This window comes from Aspergillus homomorphus (genome assembly GCF_003184865.1).
Source record: "Aspergillus homomorphus CBS 101889 unplaced genomic scaffold BO97scaffold_3, whole genome shotgun sequence".
NCBI classification, from domain to species: domain Eukaryota; kingdom Fungi; phylum Ascomycota; class Eurotiomycetes; order Eurotiales; family Aspergillaceae; genus Aspergillus; species Aspergillus homomorphus.
Genome location: NW_020291889.1, coordinates 224,503 through 245,149, shown reverse-complemented (window position 1 = coordinate 245,149; position 20,647 = coordinate 224,503). Strand labels below are relative to the sequence as shown.

The following is a 20,647-nucleotide window of genomic DNA, read 5'->3' as shown; positions in this document are numbered from 1 at the left end:
CACTCTACCTATATTTGATCATATGTCACTCTTCGTATCTGAACTGTAGATTGTATCTACCAACCAACAGATGAAAACACATCAGCTCAAGCCAGACTACAGGAACGAGTCTATCAGGACAGAAATTACGTATCAGACAAGCGAATAGAATCTGTGGCAAAGCATTTGCACTACAATTACAGCCGGAAGTCTGCTGGAGAAAGATTGAATCCTGACTAAGATATAGGTATCATATTTAAAACTTAAAAACAAACCAAAAGTTGGTCTTTCACATAATCAAGTCAAGCAATGCAAACTCCTTGAGTCCCTCTAAGAATAAAGTAATTTTACAATTCGTCATGGCCATACGACTCATCATCCTCATCAGCCGGGGCAGAGCCATACAGCTTGCTGGTGATGGGGTAGGCCACGTTGGACAGCTGCTCCTTCTGCTCCTCGAAGTCCTCGGTGGTAGCAGTGGCCGCGTTGTCCTCCAGCCAGTCGGTCACCTCCTTGACGGCATCCAGAATGGTCTGCTTGTCGTCCTCGTCGATCTGGCCACCCAGTCCGTTCTCGTCGTTGACCTGGTTCTTCAGGCTGAAGGCATAGTTCTCCAGTCCGTTGCGGGCCTCAATCTTCGCCTTGATGGCCTTGTCCTCATCGGCGAACTGCTCGGCCTCGGCCACCATGCGCTCGATCTCCTCCTGGGAGAGACGGCCCTTGTCATTGGTGATCGTAATGGACTCGGCCTTGCCGGTGCCCTTGTCGCTGGCGCTGACCTTCAGGATACCGTTGGCATCCAGGTCGAAGGAGACCTCAATCTGAGGAACACCACGGGGAGCCGGAGGAATGCTGGTAAGCTCGAACTTGCCGAGCAGGTTGTTGTCCTTGGTCAAAGAACGCTCACCCTCGTCTGAAACCCAGTTAGTATCGGACTGATCAACATGGCAACGGCACGGAACAACTTACAAACTTGGATGAGAACGGTGGGCTGGTTATCAGCGGCGGTAGAGAAGATCTGGGACTTGCGGGTGGGGATGACGGTGTTGCGGGGAATGAGCTTGGTCATAACTCCACCGGTGGTCTCAATACCCAGGGTAAGGGGGTTGACGTCCATCAGAACGACACCGCCAGTACCCTCCTCACCGGACAGAACACCACCCTGAACGGCAGCACCGAAAGCGACGGCCTCATCGGGGTTGATACCCTTGCTGGCCTTCTTGCCACCGAAGAACTCCTCCAGGAGGGCCTGGACCTTGGGGATACGGGTGGAACCACCAACCAGGACAATGTCGTCAACCTCGGACTTCTTGACCTTGGCGTCCTTGAGAACCTGCTCGACAGGCTTCAGGGTCTTCTTGAACAGATCCATGTTCAGCTCCTCGAACTTGGCGCGGGTCAAGGTCTCGGAGAAGTCCTCGCCGTTGTGGAAGGCCTCGATTTCGATGCGGGTAGACATCTGGGAAGAGAGAGTACGCTTGGCCTTCTCAACCTCACGCTTGAGCTTACCCATGGCCTTGAGGTCCTTCTTGACATCGGTAGAGTGCTTGCGGTCGTACTGCTTGACGAAGTAGTCCATGACGCGGTGGTCGAAATCCTCACCACCAAGGTGGGTGTCACCAGCGGTAGCCAAGACCTCGAAAACACCGTCATCGATCGACAGCAGAGAGACATCGAAAGTACCACCACCAAGGTCGTAGACGATGACCTGGCGCTCACCATCGGTCTTGTCCAGACCGTAGGCGATAGCGGCGGCGGTGGGCTCGTTGACAACACGGAGGACGTTGAGACCGGCAATGGTACCGGCATCCTTGGTGGCCTGTCTCTGGGCGTCGTTGAAGTAGGCGGGAACGGTGACAACGGCGTGGGTAACCTTCTTTCCAAGGTAACCCTCGGCGATCTCCTTCATCTTGCCGAGAACCATGGCGGAAACCTCCTCAGGAGTCAAGGTCTTGGGGGTCTGGTTGACCTCGACCTTGACGACAGGCTTGCCATCCTTGTTGACAACCTTGTAGGGGAAGTTCTTGGCGTCCTTCTGAACATCGGTATCATCGAACTTGCGACCAATCAGACGCCTGAAGAATGTTAGCAAACCGAACATTCACAGCACCAGCCAGCCAGGAAAACTCACTTGATATCGAAGACAGTGCGGCGGGGGTTAGCGGCGTATTGGTTCTTAGCGGCGTCACCGACGAGACGTTCCTCATCGGTGAAGGCAACGTAGGAGGGAGTGATACGGTTTCCTTGGTCGTTGACGAGGATTTCAACCTTTCCGTTCTGCATCACACCAACACAACTGTGACCGTCCTGTTAGTTACACGTCGCGTCTCATTTCAGACCAAAACATCCAGAAGCAACTCACGAGTAGGTGGTTCCCAAATCAATACCGATAACAGTGCCGTAGTTGTCTTGTACAGAGGAGTCATCCTGAGCGTGTGCGGTTCCGAGGAGAGCCAGAGGCGCAATGAAAACAAGGAGCAGGTAGAAGACGGTGGTCCAAGCAGTGAAGGGCTTGGCCGCACCCTGGCGAGCGGAGATGCGCGCCATGGTCGGGGAATATGTGCGAGTAGTAGCTAAGGTCCTTTTCACCACAGGACACGGTAGCACGATATGTTCAGTCCTTTCGTCAACAGTGTGTACCTGTCACGCGTTGAGGAAAAGAAAAGAAAGAGCGTGAATAGGGAGAAGAGGAGAGAGGGGGGGGTGGGAGGGAGGTTGGTGAAAAAGAAAGCGACGAGGGAGGAAAGAAAGAAAGAAAGGATGTCCGAGGGGAGGAGCTTCAGCCAGCTTTCATATTCTTCTTGTATGGGATGGCGGCGGCAAAGAAAGCGCAGCGGCCATGCTGGCCTTTTCGCGGGTATTGCATTTAAGGTTACTTCTCAGCCTCTGATTGGTGGACACCCCGTTCAGGGCACCGACTGACTCAGCATAATCCTGACCGCCCCGTTCATTCTGCCGGCCCAATTTTCCAGGCGGTTCGTCGAAGTTGCTAGAATCTCCCTTCCGATTTGCTGGCGGGGAGTTTCGCTTAGTCCGCCGACTCCGCCTTCCCGAGGTTTGGTCCATTTGCAATCAGGACCTTTTCCCGATCTGGCCAGCTGGTCATTTTACTCCATTCTTGCGCCTACCTTAACAAGAAAGACACGGACAACTTGGAAGTTGACAACTGTCCCCTGAAGATATTCGTGGGGTCGGGTGGCTGTCCACTATGCCTACTCCGTCTTTTCTTCACTCTTCTCAATTCCGGGCTCCTTCAACATTGAGTCAGAAATAAGCCACCAGGGTCTGAGCCTTGAAAGATAGTGGAGACTCTGCCCCCTCCCCCACTCAGGAGACTTACTTACTTCCCTTGCTTTCTGCCACTCTGTTCAAAACGTTCAAGGCCAGTTTTAGGGTGTTTGTCAGACATGACAGGGTCCTGTTTGTTAGTCTAGAAGGTGCTACTACAGACATGGCAGCAATAGCTTCTTCGAGACCAGTACTGTACATCAGGCCAGACTGGCAACATGGACAGGCTATCATAGTACGCCAGCCAACGTTGCCCCTTGAGTCCAATCGAAAGCAATAGAACAGTAAAGTGCATTCATTGTTTATGCAGTAAATGCCGCAGCATCTATAATCATGCGTAATCGTCTAAATCCATCTACTCCAACAAGCCAGCAGCCACCGTTTCGCCTCCGGCTCGCAGAACAATCCGCGTAGGCGCTTCTAGAGGCACCGCTTGATCCATCTCGACAACAATCCGCGCCACTGTGCCCGGTGCCACAATCTTAGGCTTCTTCTTGATGATCGTGCCAGACTGTTTGTCCAAGGTGGCAACGAGCCGACTGATCCGTCCGGGGACATGTAGGCGACCACGGTGAATATCCACCATGCTAGGCAACAGGTGGTCGAAAGCCAGCACCTTGCATGTGAATGACGTGACGTTGGCGATGGGCGCCGATGCCCGGCAGATCACGTCGCCGGACCGAAGGTGGATGGGATCAATGTTGGCTAGGTTCAGGACGACGTTCTGACCCGCCACAGCCCAGTCACTAGGTTCTCCGTCTACCTCCAGGCTCCGGATGGTGGCCGTCTCACTGCTGGGCATGGTCAAGATCTGGTCGCCCACCTGTAAGCTGCCAGCATCGATGCGGCCAGATATCGACAATGGATTCTGAACACTGCCACGGAACACGTCCCCAATGGTCATCCGAAGCGGCTTGTCGACCGCGTGGGAGTAAGGTTCGGTGGCCTCCAGCTCGTCAACCAGAGTACGACCGTGGTACCATGAGACATTCGGATCTTCACTGCGCCGAGTGACATTGTCACCGCTGATACCCGAGCAAGGCACAAAGTTGATGTTCTTGGGCTGGAAGCCGGCAGTCGTCAGGAAAGACGATACCTGCTGCTCAATCTCGTCGAAGCGCTCCTTATCCCATTGAACAGAATCCATCTTGTTCACAGCCACGATGATCCTCTGCACGCCCATACTCCGCACCAACAAGGCATGCTCCTTCGTCTGTCCCTTCAAGCCAGACTCGAAGTTGCCGATACTGGAGTCGATAACAAGGACGGCAAAGTCAGCTTGACTGGCTCCAGCGATCATGTTAGGCACAAAATCCCGATGACCAGGAGCGTCGACAATTGTAAACACCGTCTTCTCCGTCTCGAACTTATTGGTGGCGATGTCAATGGTGACGCCTCTAGCTCTCTCCTCGGCACCTTGGTCCAGGACCCAAGCCAGAGCAAACGACCCTTTTCCGATCTTCTCCGCCTCCCGCTTGTACTTGTCCAGAGTGCGTTGATCGATAGCCTTCAGATCAGCAAGCAACCGACCCATCAATGTACTCTTTCCCGCATCAACATGACCTGTCCTGCCATTAGCGAAAATACCAACGACGAGGGATTAGACCAATAAACCCCACCGATTACCGCAAAATTCATCGCCCTCTTCCGTTTCGCTTTATTATACTCAGACAGAACGTCTAAATTCTTGCTCTTGACGTTCACCTTCTCCTCGACGCTGAGATTATTCATTCCTCCCGCCAGGTCAGCCTGCGATTTCTTGTCACCTGCCGACTTGGAAGCAGGCTGTTTCGATTTGAAGCCTGCACGTCCATTAGGGGAGAGATCCTATACTTTGCGCCGAATAGCCAAACCTTTAGCAGAGCTCTGTGCGTTGATGACGACATCGTCGGGGCTTGGGCCTGCAAAGTCAAAAGGTTCAGCAAGATCCTGTCCGTAGATTCTGATCAAGTCAAGAGTGTTGGCGGATAAGTGGCTGGGCTCGGTCATCTTCGGCCGCGCGGAATCCCCAACGATGGCGTTGGCAAATGTCGACGGCGGTGCACGGATGTTCACAGCAGCTTGCTCCGCCTCTTCACTGGCCACCGGTGTCTCCGGCCCTGACGTCGCAGGCGTAGCCTCCTCCTCCTTGGGGCTTGCTTGTGGCTTCGGCTCCGGAGTTGTCTTCTTAACCGACGAAGAATTACCCTGACGAGATCCCTTGCCGAGGGAACGCAGTGATTGCAAGCCCTCTGCTGTCGACTTCTGCGGCTTTCCACTAGCAGCTAGCCTCTCGCGCAGTGACAAGGGTGCACCTTTCGACTCACTGGGAGCCGGTTGAGGTACTTTCTCAGCATCAGGTATTTCTGCAGCCACAGGCGGGGTCGTAGCAGCCTTATCACCCTCCTTCTTCCTGCGCGCAGCAGCCAAGGCAGCCAATTTCGACATCTTGCCTCCGCCCGCACCGTCCGGCGCACCGCCCAAAAGACCCAGTCGAGGGTACAGCGGCTCGACGAGAATCTCCCCCTTACGGTGTGTCGGGATATTCAACCACGGGGCGTCACGAAAGAAGTCCGCCGCCGAGAAATGTGCAGCCGGAGGCGGTGACATGAGAGGAGGAGCGGGGTATGCCGGCACTGAAGAAGCCTGTTAGAATAACAATCCCAGAGCTTTGTGGCGCAGAAAGAAAGATGTCAGTTTGAACCAGTCGCACACACAAGAAAGATGGACACACGTACTCACATTCCAAGAAGACAGGTAGATAACCAAGCCAGAAACACAGCTAGGTAGCCCGAGCCCAACCACCACAAGAACAAAAACAGAGCAGAGCAAAAAGGGACGTGAATATCCAATGGTGCTTACCTGAAGTCCCCTTCGCCTTAGGAGCCGCAGCGGCGACAGCCTGCTTCTTCTGAAGTTCCTTAACCTTCTTGCCTAGAGTGAAGTAAGGCGGTTAGTGCGGGGCTCCTGCAAGCATGGTACCAATTCAGAACGACGAGGTTCATGCAACCGAACCGTAAGCACACGTACCTCGGAGGTAATTCACAGACTTCTCGATATCGTTGTAATAGTGGTACAGTGCATCCTGGACTTCACCGCGGGTCGCCGTCACCGAGGGATCCCCCGCACGCAGCTGGTTCAGCACCTCCACCGTACACTGCTCGAGGAACTCTTGTTCTTCCGGGTCCGGGGAGTAGTAGCCATCATCGTACTCGTCTTCATCGTAGCTCACGGCCTTGACGCGATGGCGCGACATGGTGGGTGGTTTAGTTGTGTTCGCGGGGCAGCTTGCGGAAGGAGGAGGGGTTTTCGCTGTTGCTGACGAGGCGGATCTAACGAGGAACGGATGCGAGGAAACGGAATCTAACCGGGTGAGTATTCTATGAGTGATGTATTCTTGTGAAAGCCCTAGATGCTCTCGACAAATTGCTGGTTGATGAGACCGAGAGAAGAGTGAGCAAACCAGGGAGATTGGTAGGAGAGAGTGGTTCTAAGGTGAAAGCCGAGCTGCGCTGAATTGAGATCCTCCCGCACCACGTCATTCCCCACCCAGCCAGTTCTTCCAGTCACCGGGGAGATATTGGTCACTACGCAGTCCAGTGAAGAAGCCATATCTCTACAACCATTGTCCTGACGGAAAGGGTGAATCTAAGTAAAGTTTCTATTTCTGATTAACAAGCGATGCATCACAAACAATGGTCCGCCATAGCCAACTGGGACAATGGTAAGCTAGGGGTCGCTTCTATAAGCGATCATGGTATATAGGTAACTAAAGGCGTGACCAAAAGCAAAACCGTCACAGCCTGGTCACCAAGCCGAAAGTCAACGACTGTTTACTTCAACGGGCTTGCCCCAAAAATGTCGCTGGCAGCAGGGCTAGCAAAGCTGCCGTTACTTGGGGTCAGAGCGATCGAGCGTCGAAACGCTTGCCGGGGGGTTGCAGGCGCACTGCCGGCGGGGACCCCGACGACGTCCGGCGTGCTGGGAGTGTTGCGGCCGCTGCCATTCTGCATTGTGACCGCCGTACCGGGGCGAGAAAGGACGGTGGTCGTGCCGTTCCGCGGAGGTGGCCTGAATCCCAGCTTGGATCCTTCGCGGAAGATCTCCTCCAGGATCTGGGAGACCACTCCCGCGTCTTCATATTCCTTGAACTTCTTCCAGAGGCGCAACGCCATCCGCGCATCCTCGATCGAGTCGTGTCCTTGATTGTTATCCGTGGGCTCTTCCTGGATGAATTCCTTGAACACAGCCCACGCGAGATACCGTAGACTCAACCGCCGGTTCTTTCCGGGATGGAAGAAAAGATACTGCGTGTCCACCGTCTGGTTCTTGGGGACCTGGATATTCACCTTCCGGAAATCGGAGGCAAGGCCGTGTCCAACAAACACACAGCCCAAGTTGAGAAGCAACCAGAGCTTCTTATATGCCACTTTCAGTGGGACGAGATTGTGTTGGCTCGTTCTGGGGTCCAGATCACCCGGTTTGATGCCAGAGTACTGGGTGACGTAGTCCACAATTGGTTCTTTGATGGTGATGTAATCGTCGATGAACGGAACACCCTCGCGAAGTCCTGAGCCTCGGAGAACAGACACTCGAGCAAGTCCACTCTTGCTCGGTCGCACCATCTCTTGAGAGCCGTCCGCTTTCACGTCGATTTCCGCCTTCTCAAGATCGACGAACTCAGTGTCCAGAGCAACAGGCGTGCCAGGAGTGGGCTTTTCCTCCTCGGTGAGTGTGACGCGCGATTCCACAGCCTGGCCGGCACTAGTAAAAGATGTCAGAACTAGACGAAGGGCTAGTCAACACCCAGGAGCAACTTACTTCATAGACCAGTCACGAAACAGAAGGGTGGTATCGAGCGATTTCTTCCAGGAGTCGTCCATAGAATGGCGTCCATCTTTGACCTGGTAAGCCAGGACACATGGTATTTTCCACGGCTGGTTGAACCGGAGAGCTTCATCCTTATCAACCTCCGTCACCAGGAAGTCGTTGAACAAGTGCCACTTGTTCTTCGCTTCTGGCTCGCGCGAGGATATAGATACGTTAATAAAAGAGACCAGATGCGCCTTCTGGTGCTCAGGGACATCGATTTCGCAAACCAGCCCCACCAATTCATAAACCACAAGCCCAGCCATCTTGGACTGAAGTCGCAGCTTGAGCTCGTCGCCTTCAAAACACAGGATCTGGCCATTGTCGACCGCAATTCCCATTTCTTCAGGCAGCCAGCCAGGGATCGCCCACAGTCGGCGGCAAATGGGGTTGCTGAGTGCGGCATTGAGCATAAGAACCGATGGCATGCGGTGTATAGTCTTGCGAATATTGACTTGTTGATACCGTCGACAGTAGTTACACCATCCCCGGTTTTGTGTTTCTCGTTCTATGCTTGCGCGCAATATGTTGGAGAAGCGGAAGGCAGGATTTCGACGGAGTTGCTTGAGGTCGATGGCGGGATACACCAGCTCATTGACTAGGGTATTGCCTGGCCTGACGATCTCATTCTGGCAGAACATGCATCGTATGGCCTCAGACGCGACAGTATTGAGTCGCAGATCCAATTCGTCCGAGCTGGGTAGGATCATGCGGTGGTCATGAGAGATTTGCGTGAGGAAGAATCGATTGACTGCTTGTATGGCTGTAGAAAGTGACTTAGTCGTCAGATTCTCTTCGAACAAGCCCAAACTGGAAGCCTCGCGAGAGCTACTGAAGGTCTTGAGAAGGTTCGTCGCCTGGCAATTTTGACCGTTGGCTTTCTCGAGCATATCAAACAGATAGCCCATCTCGCACAGTAGACAGCTTTCAAATATACACGAACTGGCAGCGTGGTGGAGAGCAACGTTTCGAATCATGGGGATGAACTTGAAGAGTTGAAGGAGGGCGTTAGTGAAGGAATTCGCAATGTGTGTTTCAAGACCGGAGAAGGTCGTCTGGTTGTAGAATCTGAGTACCGTTAGTTAGTCTTAAGAGATCAATGTCACAAGTGTTACCAGATGACATACCGGAAGTCAAAATCATCGACACCGAATCGACTATACTTGATTTCGACATTACTGTATTTCAAGAGCGGATCATCCTCAGACTCGCCATTGAGCTTTGCACCAGCCAACGCCTCAGTCGCGTCACCGATCGAACCATCTGGTTTGACTTTGTTACTCTGCTCCCTGGCCTTCTCACTCAAGAACTTGGGAGCAATCAAAGCAGTGTCGGTAGTAGATAATGCGCGGGTATTCTCCACCTGGTATCGCCGCGTTTTCTTCGGATTGGCCGCATAATGACCGATTTCAGCCGGACGCAGGTAGGCAAGCAGAGCCTGATCAATAGGGGCCGGAGGACTACCGACCTCGAAGACCAGATGGCTCGGCCATGCCGAAAACAGGCGGTCGTGGTAATAGGGCATACCGATCATATTCAGCGGGGTTTCCGGAGACCAGTCGAGGGGAGGTGGCCGCGGGGTGACATCGGCAAATTCGGCCTCCTTGCTCAATTCATTGAAGTGGATCTTTGCAGGGGAGCCCCACAGATGAAGGAAGCATTCCGCATCATTGATGGCAAGTGCTTCCCCAGAAGGCGAGAGATCAATACCCAACATGAACGTAACATTCGCCTGACGCAGATTGATCGCATTGGGATTCATCAAGTCGACCACCTGAAGCTGACCCGTCTGCGAGGCCACAAAACTCGTCGTATGCAGCTTAGGGTGCATGCGCACATAGGCAGCACCCGCGTGGAAGGGGATGGGAGGTAACGGGGAGAGTGTTTTCAGGTCATAGACATTGGCCAGCGGATCCACGATCGGGGCGCCAAGGTGTCTGACGGAGAAGCCACAGGTGACCAGCAGATCATTGCGGGCATCCATATCATTGACCGCCGTGCCGTGCGCTTTCCACGACTTCACGACACTAAAGTCATTCAGACTCAACGCATTGACCGACCCGGTGTCCGTGGCCGCGCAGAGGTACCGGCTCTTCTTCATTATGGTGTAATTGTAATCCGTCGGCAGCTTGTCCACGATGATGCCTTTGTCGATATCGATGGTGAACATCACTTTCTGGCATCCTGCCACTATGATCCGGTTCGTCTGGGCCGTGAAACTCATGCAGCGGAGGTCGGTCATTTCTTCGTGGGCGATGTGCCACTGCGTCAGACCGCGGCGGGTGATCATGTGCGCACTCTTTGAGGATATCGATAATACGCCTCGGTCATGGAAGAGAATCTGTCGCACCGCGCCTTCGGACACGGGGTGTGCCCGGACAGAGGTATACCTCTGCATTTCGGGACCATAGAAGGAGGTAATTCGGCCCTGATGGAAAGAATCTCATTATCAGTATGATTACCTCGGCATCATCAAGTCAGAAACAGGGACATACATATTCATTTCCGGCCCACAAAAGTTCCATCACATCGTCAAAGGCGATTGTGGTCGCGATCGTCGGCAACCCGTGCGGGCTTGGAGGGGGCACGGGTATGCGCGACAATTCATCCCAATCGGCTTCCATGGCTTGACATGGCACCCGGGCAGATACCCGGGCTTATTGACAGCGTCGAGATGTTCTGGGGAGGGTCGGGGGAGGTTGTTCAGCAGCAGTTGGTGGGTCTGTCCATCTGGGAACCGGAGACAAGGTGCATCGTTCGGCGAAAGCGCGAGTGCGGGGATAGAGCTTGGTGTGATTGGGGTTTGGGAGATTGGGGTTTGGGTCTCGTTGTGCAGGTCGCGGGAAAGATATGTCGCGTCGAGTCAGTAAGGCAAATCGCGGACCCTCTCGTTCAATAGCCACTCGAGAGACGAAGTGTCTCTGGGATGGAGGGGATTTGACGAGGTTATTGAGGACGGCAATGGAGGGTGAGAGACCAGCACATCGTCACGTGAGCGAGGCAGAAGCGGGACAACGGACTGGAGGCATGAAGAACCAGTCCACCAAGTGTCCAGACACCAGCATCATCCATAGCTCATCCGTGACTCACATCGAACAAAATGAGTCAAAGTCCACTCTTTCTGCAAGATTGAATATGCGTGGTACCTGTGAATGATATCTCCGGGTTTTATGTTGAAATCATTACGGCGTCTCCGGGCCACGGATATATAATCCACACTCGAGTGGTATAACTACAGAGAACAATGGATTGAATCATAATTATTACATCAACGCCTCAATAGCATTGATTCAGGGACTTGAGCCCAATCTGGTACTAAAATAGACGGAGAGATTAATAAATACCAGCTGCCTGCTATAAGCAACCATTGTAGGCAGCACTGATGGCATTATTGGCAGCGATATGAGAAGAGAAGGCCAAGCAACTGTGAAGTGCAACATCAATAGACATCAATGATAGTCGTTTGGACAAATCTTTGTAATGAAGCCCATATCCCAGCTATCAAGTATACGCATATCTATTATGATATCCCCGGATTCAAATCCCGAAACACCAAATTAGCCACATAGAATAGGTTGCCCCGTCGAATGATCGATTGACCTAGCATCAAGATGAAGGTAAAAGGAACATTTCTGACAAGCAATACGGCAGCCTCAGGCCAATCATGGGGCTGGTCCGGAATATTGATCAATGCTTGTACTGATGGTGAATTCGCTTCCTATCTTATATACTACCATACCGGCTGCCGTGTCGCGGAATCATCGAAGCTGATAAATTGATTTTGAATCCCAACTTGCAGGTTTTGATAAGTTGTATTCTCTTGGGCCTGTCTTCCAGATAGTGGTTCCGAGTATGTAAGGAATGATGACGGAGATGAAGTATTGTTGATGCAACAGCTAAGGTAGATGAGAAGGACAGAAGGGAGCCCGTGCCCAGACACACAAAAAGCAGTAACAACCCTTCACTAGTGCCATGCTACCAAACATCTCTCGCCACCACCCCTGCTACGAACCAGCCAAGATAATGAGAAACAAGAAGAAAATCAGATTAGAATAACAGAGAAGAAAAGAACGCTATGGAGAACACAAGTGGTATGAAAAGGAAAAGCTCGACACTCTTGCTAAAGCTCATACTACTGGAAACAAGAAGTCTCCCAACTACCCGAGAACGGCCTGATCAACAAGCGAATACCAGGAAGGAGGTAAGATGCCTTCAATGCCTTCATTACCACTGTCCATCGTCGATTCAACAAAATAAAATTTCACCGATAGTATGAAGCAGGGTTGGACACGTCGGTTTGCGAGGGATTGTACGCTTGGTAAGAGGCGCCACCGGGGGTCGATGAAGGGTAGGGTGTTGGTGTGGATGCTGTTCCCGGGACTTGGGGAGGCTGGTGCATCGGAGCTGGCTGATGGGTGGGGTACGGAGGTTGTGCTTGGTGGGCGGCGTTGGCACCAGCTGGTGGTCGGTTGGCGTCTTCAGGGGGGTAAGACGATGGCGGGTATTCTGGCTGCTGCTGCTGCTGGGGCGGGAAATGTGGCTGCGCGGAAGCGGGAGGTGGAAATTGTCCGGGATAATGAGGTCGCTGTTCGACAGGAGAGTCGTAAACAGAAGTGCCTAATTCTTGAGGATTGTCGTACGTAGACTCGGGGCGGTGGTAAGTGGGCTGGTAAGACTCGGTTGAGGGCTGGCGTTGCTGTTGCTGGTACGGTGCACCAGCGGGAGGTGTGTCACGCGGGTCGGGTGATTGCGACGTAGGAGGAGGGTACGCGTGAGCTTGTTCTGCACCATAGTAAGGGGTGGGAGTGGACTGGGCGGGCTGAGCTTCTATCCATGTGTTAGAAGGCATTTTTGTCGCAAGAAATGCAAAATCATAGCGAACCTTGAGGACGAGGACTGAAGTATCGTTGAGGATCAGCCTGTGCCGGCGGGGCCTGAGGATATCCTACGGGAGCCGGGTACCCGTAAGGAGGTTGAGCCGGTCGTCCATACTGGGGTTGTGCAGGGTGGGACATGGACGCCTCCAGGAGAGACTCGTAGTCTCTGCGGGCTTTGATGAACTTTTCATTCAGCTGCGTGAATTCATCTGCAAGGCAGACAGTGAGTATAAGTCCTATGCAGATTCACAAACGAACATACCCTTCTTCTGCGAGTATTTGCCGATGAGTTCGATCAACTTCGGCCGGATAGCCAAGGTCGAGTGATACAGAGTGGTGATTTCCTCATTGTCCTGCACATTGAGCTCGGAACTGCGAGTGCTGAGAAGCGTCAGGAGCTTCTCAACATTCTTGATCTGCCCGAACACCTCGCCCTCCATCTGAGCTTCGCGCTGCAGCTCCTCAACCGTAGGATCGGGTAGCTTCTCGACATAGTTGAGAGGGAAGATACCCGTCTGGCCCCGCAGGGAGCCCTTCCACCAATCCTTGTAAACGGATTCCAGAACAGCAATGACATCTCCCTTGCGGAACTGCAATTCCCCAGGCTCCGACGGCTGGAAATCGAACAATGCTCTCACCCGGGAGACCGTAGCCGCGGAGGTACCGGAAGGAACGGGCTGTGATGCTGCGGCTACCGGTGATTCGCTAACTGGCGCTGCGGCATTGGAGCTGCTGGCTTGTGGCTGGGCCTGAGGGACCGCGGAAGGCTTTTCTCTTATCGAAAGCGCCAGCGCCATCTGTAGCTCCTCCTCTTCTTTCTGGCGGTCTGCATCGGTGATCTCCCTTTTGCCCGGTTTTGATGGAGGTTGCAAGTTGGGATCTAGAGCGTAACACATCAGTCTCAGAGTACCCGCGCCAGTGATTTAGGTCTATTACTTACTCTGCGTCTTCAGCTTCATGTACGCCTGCTCCATGATACCGAAATCCGGGTTACTAGCAAACATCTCCGTCCATTCTTGCATGCGTTCCAGGATCTTGGCTTTAACCTGTTGATGTGTGTTCTGCCGAGCATAGGTATCAATCAGTAGCTGTCGAGACGCCACAGTAGGAAGAGATACCCACACGATCACCTGCTAGACGCAGAAGCGCATCCGTGAAGCTTCTGGACGCAAGTTCTCGGTGTATCTTCGGTCCACAGTTCTGCGCCAATGCATTTGCCAACTAGTCGATACGGAGGGCAGAGTGTCAGTAATATACCTCCAAAGCAAACCATCGCAAATAAATAGACGCATCGGGACCGCAGACCTCCAAAGTATATAGCTGCACATTGGCATTCCTATGCGCCAGTCTCTTAATCAAAGCGGCCACAGCATCTTTCGCTCTAAAGAATCAAGCCTCCTCATTAGCCCCCATACCTCGTCGAGATAACATAAACTTGAAAGGGGGCGCCGCATACCCGGACTCCTCCGCAGCGACTTTATCACAGACATCCTGGAAGCAAAATGTCAGCTTCCTTCCTGTAAAACAGACGGCAACCACAGGTTATTCGGCAGAATTGCATACCAAGATATATTCCCAGTTCTCGGCAGTCAGGTTTTCGTCGGTCGCCTTGGCTGTTTCCCGAAGTGGTATACGTCAGCGACACTGGATAATCACGGGTATGGGTACTTGGTCCGTTGGTGAGGATGACTGGCGGGCAAGAGCCAGGATGATCTTACCGACTGCGTCGTCGAAGGCGTTCTGCTGTGCGCGAAACATGACTGGGATTGTGCCTCAGAGCACCGAGATGCGGCAATCAGATAGATGTCGTGGTAAAGGTGGCGGTGATGCGCCGTTTGAGGAGTATTCACAGGATATAGACGTAGCGTTTGCGCCACTTAGAAGATTGAAGTATACTGGCTTAGGTGTAGCAAATGCGTCAAAGAAACAACTCGGAGTTTCGCTCGGGTGGCTTGGCTCGCTGCAAGACCCCCGGTGTCCGACTCGGAAGAAGGTACCCAATTGCGGGGAGGTACAGCCTCGATGGTGGAGGAACGGAGGCGTCGTTGTTTCAGTTAGGGAGGTCAAGATGAGGCGATGGCAGTCGTCAAGAGGTGTAGGGGGTATTTCCGCACTTTCAAAAAGAGACAGACGAGAAGAGTTGAGTAGACGAGAAACGGAGGGGTCTAAAGTGAGAGAAAGGCTGCAACCTGATGGATGCTCAGCAGGTGACGATGGATCGCGCAGGCGGAGAGCAACACCACCCACCCTGACTGGCTACACCGCGCCCGAGTAAGCTTGTCCAGGCCTAATCAGGGCTAGTGCGAAACCACATTGAACTTCTCCCGATGACGATATTGTTGTTTATGGCTACACAATGTATACAATGATGAGTCCACCTGTGGCAAAAATCACTCTATTATGAATGAAAGCCCATCACTCGTCAAGGAGAGTTTCATCTCTCGCCACAAGTATAGGGCAAAGTGAATAGCAAGGCGTCAAAAAGTGGTAGAGAGGTTGTTTAGAGGAGTATCGCTTGAAGCTTGAAGTCTGACCGAAGCAGCAGTAAAGACAGTTGCTCTTTGAACTGAGGCACAAATGCAAACAAGAAGAATCAAGATCATGCTTTTGTTCTTTTGTCATGAAGAGATGCCAGAAAATGCCTCATAAATCATCACAGGGTCGGGGCAGAACACAAGGAAAGCCCAAGAGTAACAGAGGGTTAATCGTAATTCACAACAGAATGAGTACTGAGAGGCGCTTCAAGTACAGATCCCTCAATCAAAATATGGAACAGCGACTTTGTTCAACTTCAACCGCGGTAGAAGGGAAGAAGCAACCCGGCAAAAGTTCACTAATAGGGAGCACGAGGACAAATGCCGGAAGAACAAACAGAAAATTACAGAGAATCTTCCACCAATTCAGAGACTGACCTGGAAAAGACCAGCCATATCGTCGAGATACACTGTGCATGTGTTCAGGCGGTGAAAGCTCCAGACCTCCAGCCCCATAAGCACCGCAAGATAGAATAAACAAAGGTCATCATAACAAGAATCCATCGCCATCTAGACAATCAAAATCAAATGGGAGATCCGCGGGAAGAAACAGTCAAAGGATGAACAAGACATTGGTCATTATGCGATGCCAGCATAACATGTCCAGCAAATATGAAAACATCGGGAGTCATGGGTATCTGAGAGAGAGAAGACAGAAGATATCGACGTATATAGTAACAGTTAGAAGTGACGGTACCTAGGCGCCCCCCTTTTGAGCCTTTTCTTGCGCTCTGTTGGCTCGTGCAGCCTTGACAAGCGGCGACAGATGCGAGAGAGGAGCGCAGAGAGACATGAACGGATGCTAGGACCAGTCAGTAAGAGCGAGGGCTGGGAGACAAGAACAGTTGACATACCTTGAGCAGATCATGGGCTGACGCTCTCTTCTCAGGGTCCACCTTGAGCGCGAGGTGCAGGAAGTCCCGGAAAACAGGAGACAGGTTATGTTCGTCCTTGATTGTGGGCGTGCCGTTGGTTGCGATCAAGTACAGCGCTCGCAGAGGGGACTCGGTCAGATAAGGGGGCTCGCCCTCAATCATCTCGATTGCCATGATTCCCAAACTCCAGATGTCGACCTTGCGACCATACTCCTTTCGGGTGACGACTTCTGGTGCCATCCAGTAGGGCGTACCAACCATAGTGTTTCGCTTATTATGCGAATCATTGATCTGGGCACAGAAACCGAAATCGGCTAGTAGAAGTTAGACCACTTGTTTGCGAGAGTGCGCGGATCAGAGAAATTACTCACTCAATTTGATGTTGCCATCCAAGGACAGGAGAATGTTGTCCGACTTGATGTCACGATGGATGACACCTTTCGAGTGCAGATGCTGCAAACCACTCAGAGTCTACCAAATGTCAGCGTTCCGAACAATCGGAGTTTGGACTAGCTGTATAAGTTACCTCTCTGCAAACAGCAGCAATCTGCCCCTCGCTCATGATGTTGAAAGTGACCACGTCTGTTAAACTACCACCCTCCATATATTCCATCACGACCCAGAGATCAAGACCATGCAGATAGCTGTCCAGAAAATTGACGATATTCCTATGCTTGCTGTCCTTCATGACCAGAATTTCGTTGATGATGAGGTCCTTCTTAGGTTGCAAGTCCAGGTTCATCTGCTTGATGGCGACACAACTATTAGAATTATTTTCATAAGCAGTGAAAACGCCGCCCGACGCTCCCTGGCCAATCTTGTTGAGATGGTGGTACAGTTTGGTCGGGTCACCGGGTGTGCAAATAGCAAGTAGTCGTTGTCTAACATCCATGGCGTTACTCTGGCGGGCCCGTTGCCGCGGACGAGCGGCGGGAGCGGTGGCGGCGGCAGCCGCAGCCGCAGCTGGAGCAGCGCGGGCATGCTGCATCGAAGCAGATGTCTCTTCCACGGGTGTAATATGTTGGGGAGGTGCTTGCTGCGAAGGTTGCTTCTGTTCCGCACGAGCGGCTTGCTGCTGACGCTGGCTGCGGCTGCGCTCAAGTTGTTTGTTGACGATCGCCTGCTGGGCTGCAGCCATAGCCTGTTCCTGTTGTTGCTGATACTGTGCCGGAGACGGTGCCGTCCAGGGCACGGGCGTACCGTTGGCCTTAGAGTTGGATCGACTCAACGGGTGCTGTTCCTTGGGCAGAGGCTCCGTCTCCGGGATCGGGGGCGTGGCGTATGCCTGAGCATAGGCATCCTGGGCTGCACGCACTGGTGCTGCGGCGTATGTGGTTGTAGTAGGAGGCTGAGGGGCGGGGCGAGCAGGAGTGATGGTGCCTGCGCTTGGGGGCTTTGGCGGGGCCCGGTTGGGAACAAAGCCACCCGCCGATGGTGACATGGCTTGGGCCGCTGCAGGAGCACCGCGAGGAATCGGAGGTGGCGCCCGGGGATTCTCAAAGCTACCTTCATGGTTCTGAGGGAATCGGGGACTTGTTGGAGGAGACACTCTTTGCGATCCAGGGCCGTAGGATCCGGGGCCGGAGGCCGGACTGGCGGCTGACGGGTGTTGCGGGTATGCATGATCGAATTTGTGCCAAACCTCATCATCACCACGGGCATTCTTCTCGTAGAACCTCATAATATCAACCATGGTCTGTGGGTGTTCTTCCTGCTCCTTCTTGGAGATGCCACTCTCCTGCAGTAACCGTTGCCATTCTTTCGGAAGGCCTGTAAATTGGCCGGTTTGGTTATCGTAGCCGACATGAGTGACGTGGACTGGATTCTCTGGAGCGGAGATCTTGATGCCTCGTGGAGAACCTAACATACTATTGACGAAGCTTGAGAAACTGCTCTTCTTGCTTCTGCCCGCGAATGGCCTGGTCGTTGTGTTACCCTCATCGGAAAGACGCTTCGGATTAGCCGAGCGGTCATTGTCGGTCGCCCTGTGCACAAACGTCTCCATCCGGCTCTGTAAGGTAGCGAGGCTGGCAGACTGTCTCAATCCTCGAGTTTCAGGGCTTGTGGCAGACCGCAGGGTCGGGGGCTTCTCGGGAACGGGACCGGGCTCAGTCGAATTCTCTTTCAAAGAGCTGAGCATGCCCCGAGTATCGATCGGGGTGCCAATTAGTTCATCTGAGCTTTGCTCACTAAGCGAGAAGCGACCGGCGGGGGGAGGACGGTATTTGGACGAAGAATTGTTGTTGTTGTTGTTGTTATTCGGAAAATATCCCGACTCGTTGCCAGAGTGTGCCGGAGACGGATTGCCGCTATTCTGATCGAGGGAGGATGACGATGAGCCGTATGCGTTAGATCTCGTGCGAGTGTGCTCTCGGCCTCCACTAGCAGCGGAGCGAGGGTAGACGGGGGCTGAGGGGTGTCGTTTGAGAGAGGTATTGCTCTGTTGACTCTTCAGGATGCGGGAGGTGAAGCTCGGGGGGTCTTTCTGAAGCTTGCTTGACGACCGTCGAAATTTTAGGGAAGAGAAACTATCGTGATTCATGACGTGCGGTTTAGGGGGTAGAGGGGGAAGGTGGAGTGACAGTTTGAGCGAGTGGTCGCAGCAGGGTTGAGCGACCAAGATTGAGGTTTGATTGGAGGGAGAGGGGAAGCCACTGAGTGAGGCGGTGCGGTGCGCACTGTGCTTGTCCCTACTGTACCGTCACCTTCTTTCGATGATAGGTGTCGAATGGGGACCGCTGGCGGGGAGGGGAGGGGTGGGTGCAATGCTGCACGGTCAGATCGATAGCCCCAACGGGGGGAGAGGAGGAGGGGGGTGTGGGAAGACAGCTCTGATGGAGCAACGGAGGAATCGGAAATGTGAGAGGGATCCAGAATACTTGGACAGACGCAAGGGAGGGCGCGAAAGAAGCTGCCGCGGGCTACCGTCAACCAGTAGTTAGCACGTGGAGAGCATTAGGCGGTGACTGACTTGGTGGTGATTTGACTGACCTGTCGTGTCTGTCTATCCGTCTGCTGGTAACGGGTAAAGAAGAATAGAAGGGATAAGACAGTGCAGAGACCAGAAGGAAACAGAAAAAAGGTTTGGTATGGTAACAGAACTAGGCGAAATAGATCACCAAAAAAAAAAGTGAGAGATGGATTTGATTCCGTTGAATGCAGGATCACTGCAGATAACCGACAGCTCAGCACACAGATCTGCAGCACCAAAAAAGGTATAACATAACAGTGAGTAATAAGTCAGTCACAGAGAACGACCAGCGATGACGGTGGGAGACAGAAGGGGGTTGGGGGAGGGGAGGGGGCCGGGCATGAGGGACTTAGTGTCGAGACTCGCGAGAAAGAGAGAGAGCGAGGGAAAGAGGAGGGGGAAAGAGTGGAGAGAGACAGCAAGCGATCGATTATTGAAGCGAGTGCTAAAACGGCCCCGTCGTCGTTCTCTTGAATCCAAGCCCAGACGGAGGAGGGTGTATTTTATTCTTACCACAACGGATTGTATTGAGAACTACTCTACTATCGGGCGGTCAACATCCCAATCCTCATCGTGTTGGGAAGGACAAACTGGCCGGCTTTTGTTGTCCTTTGTCCAACCAACCAACCAACCCCTCCAGTGCTGGGAAGAGTATCTTTCTACTACTACTAGGTAGGTATGTACAGTAGTTATCAAGTGTCTTCACTCTCGCAAAAAGGGTTCTCAGTAGGTAGTACTGTGTATGTACTAAACAGGATGGTACTTTAGTCCCCAACCACAAGGCAACATCATCTGTCTCAGACTCAGATATACTGAAGCATCCGAACGGGCAACGAGAAAAATTCTAGACACGTCCTTTCGACCCCGGTTGCAGGTCGACGTGTGGAGCGCGAACTGATTGATTGATGCTCTTCCCTTTTCTCTGGTGCAACTCCACACCTTCCCCGTCACTCTGGACCAGGAGGGTAGGTATGGCGTCCATTTACGATTCATGGACCAGACAGCTCTGTGACACTTGGACGGCAGCAAATTAGCATCATCGCCGTAGGATATTACCTGCCTGCCTTATATTAATAATGTCTGAGCTGCCCCGGACTTCGGTGATAGAGTGTGGAAGGTTTGCAGGAGGAGGATGATTGATAATAATAACCAGGGCGATTATAGTCTATCGATGATGCTGAAAGATGGAACGGTTAGTGGCCACGCTAGACAGGCGGGGCACTTTCCAGTCCAACCAAATTCTGTGCCCAACACCAATCTATTATTATTATTATT

The 20,647-nt window shown here is 52.8% G+C and overlaps 5 protein-coding genes across 5 annotated transcripts; all 5 read right to left on the bottom strand.

The window, feature by feature from the left end:
- Positions 1–206: 206 nt before the first annotated feature.
- Positions 207–2,726, bottom strand: bipA (Hsp70 family ATPase KAR2). Its single transcript, XM_025700381.1, has 4 exons — positions 2,342–2,726; positions 2,111–2,275; positions 949–2,054; positions 207–892 (listed from the first exon to the last, which is right to left on the bottom strand). Exons 1-4 carry the CDS (start codon positions 2,524–2,526, stop codon positions 327–329), a joined length of 2,022 nt encoding a protein of 673 aa, XP_025555443.1. The 5' UTR covers positions 2,527–2,726; the 3' UTR covers positions 207–326.
- An 832-nt stretch (positions 2,727–3,558) lies between these two features.
- BO97DRAFT_440086 (putative translation elongation factor EF-1 subunit) lies at positions 3,559–6,719 on the bottom strand. Its single transcript, XM_025698044.1, has 5 exons — positions 6,277–6,719; positions 6,109–6,180; positions 5,121–5,882; positions 4,887–5,069; positions 3,559–4,830 (listed from the first exon to the last, which is right to left on the bottom strand). The coding sequence occupies exons 1-5, from the start codon at positions 6,500–6,502 to the stop codon at positions 3,623–3,625; spliced, it is 2,451 nt and encodes an 816-aa protein (XP_025555442.1). The 5' UTR covers positions 6,503–6,719; the 3' UTR covers positions 3,559–3,622.
- A 249-nt stretch (positions 6,720–6,968) lies between these two features.
- Positions 6,969–10,852, bottom strand: pan2n2 (poly(A)-specific ribonuclease). The gene is made up of 4 exons (XM_025690043.1): positions 10,611–10,852; positions 9,243–10,543; positions 8,068–9,183; positions 6,969–8,010 (listed from the first exon to the last, which is right to left on the bottom strand). The coding sequence occupies exons 1-4, from the start codon at positions 10,737–10,739 to the stop codon at positions 7,080–7,082; spliced, it is 3,477 nt and encodes a 1,158-aa protein (XP_025555441.1). The 5' UTR covers positions 10,740–10,852; the 3' UTR covers positions 6,969–7,079.
- A 1,128-nt stretch (positions 10,853–11,980) lies between these two features.
- On the bottom strand, positions 11,981–14,973 carry BO97DRAFT_402729 (ESCRT-0 subunit protein HSE1). The gene is made up of 9 exons (XM_025694575.1): positions 14,711–14,973; positions 14,556–14,605; positions 14,449–14,483; positions 14,298–14,373; positions 14,115–14,213; positions 13,933–14,053; positions 13,255–13,872; positions 12,998–13,201; positions 11,981–12,942 (listed from the first exon to the last, which is right to left on the bottom strand). The coding sequence occupies exons 1-9, from the start codon at positions 14,748–14,750 to the stop codon at positions 12,377–12,379; spliced, it is 1,809 nt and encodes a 602-aa protein (XP_025555440.1). The 5' UTR covers positions 14,751–14,973; the 3' UTR covers positions 11,981–12,376.
- A 1,250-nt stretch (positions 14,974–16,223) lies between these two features.
- Positions 16,224–18,943, bottom strand: pakA (mitogen-activated protein kinase kinase kinase kinase STE20; the record flags this gene model as incomplete). Its single annotated transcript, XM_025691442.1, has 4 exons — positions 16,224–16,328; positions 16,381–16,715; positions 16,773–16,872; positions 16,928–18,943. The coding sequence occupies 4 exons, from the start codon at positions 18,941–18,943 to the stop codon at positions 16,224–16,226; spliced, it is 2,556 nt and encodes an 851-aa protein (XP_025555439.1).
- Positions 18,944–20,647: the final 1,704 nt, after the last annotated feature.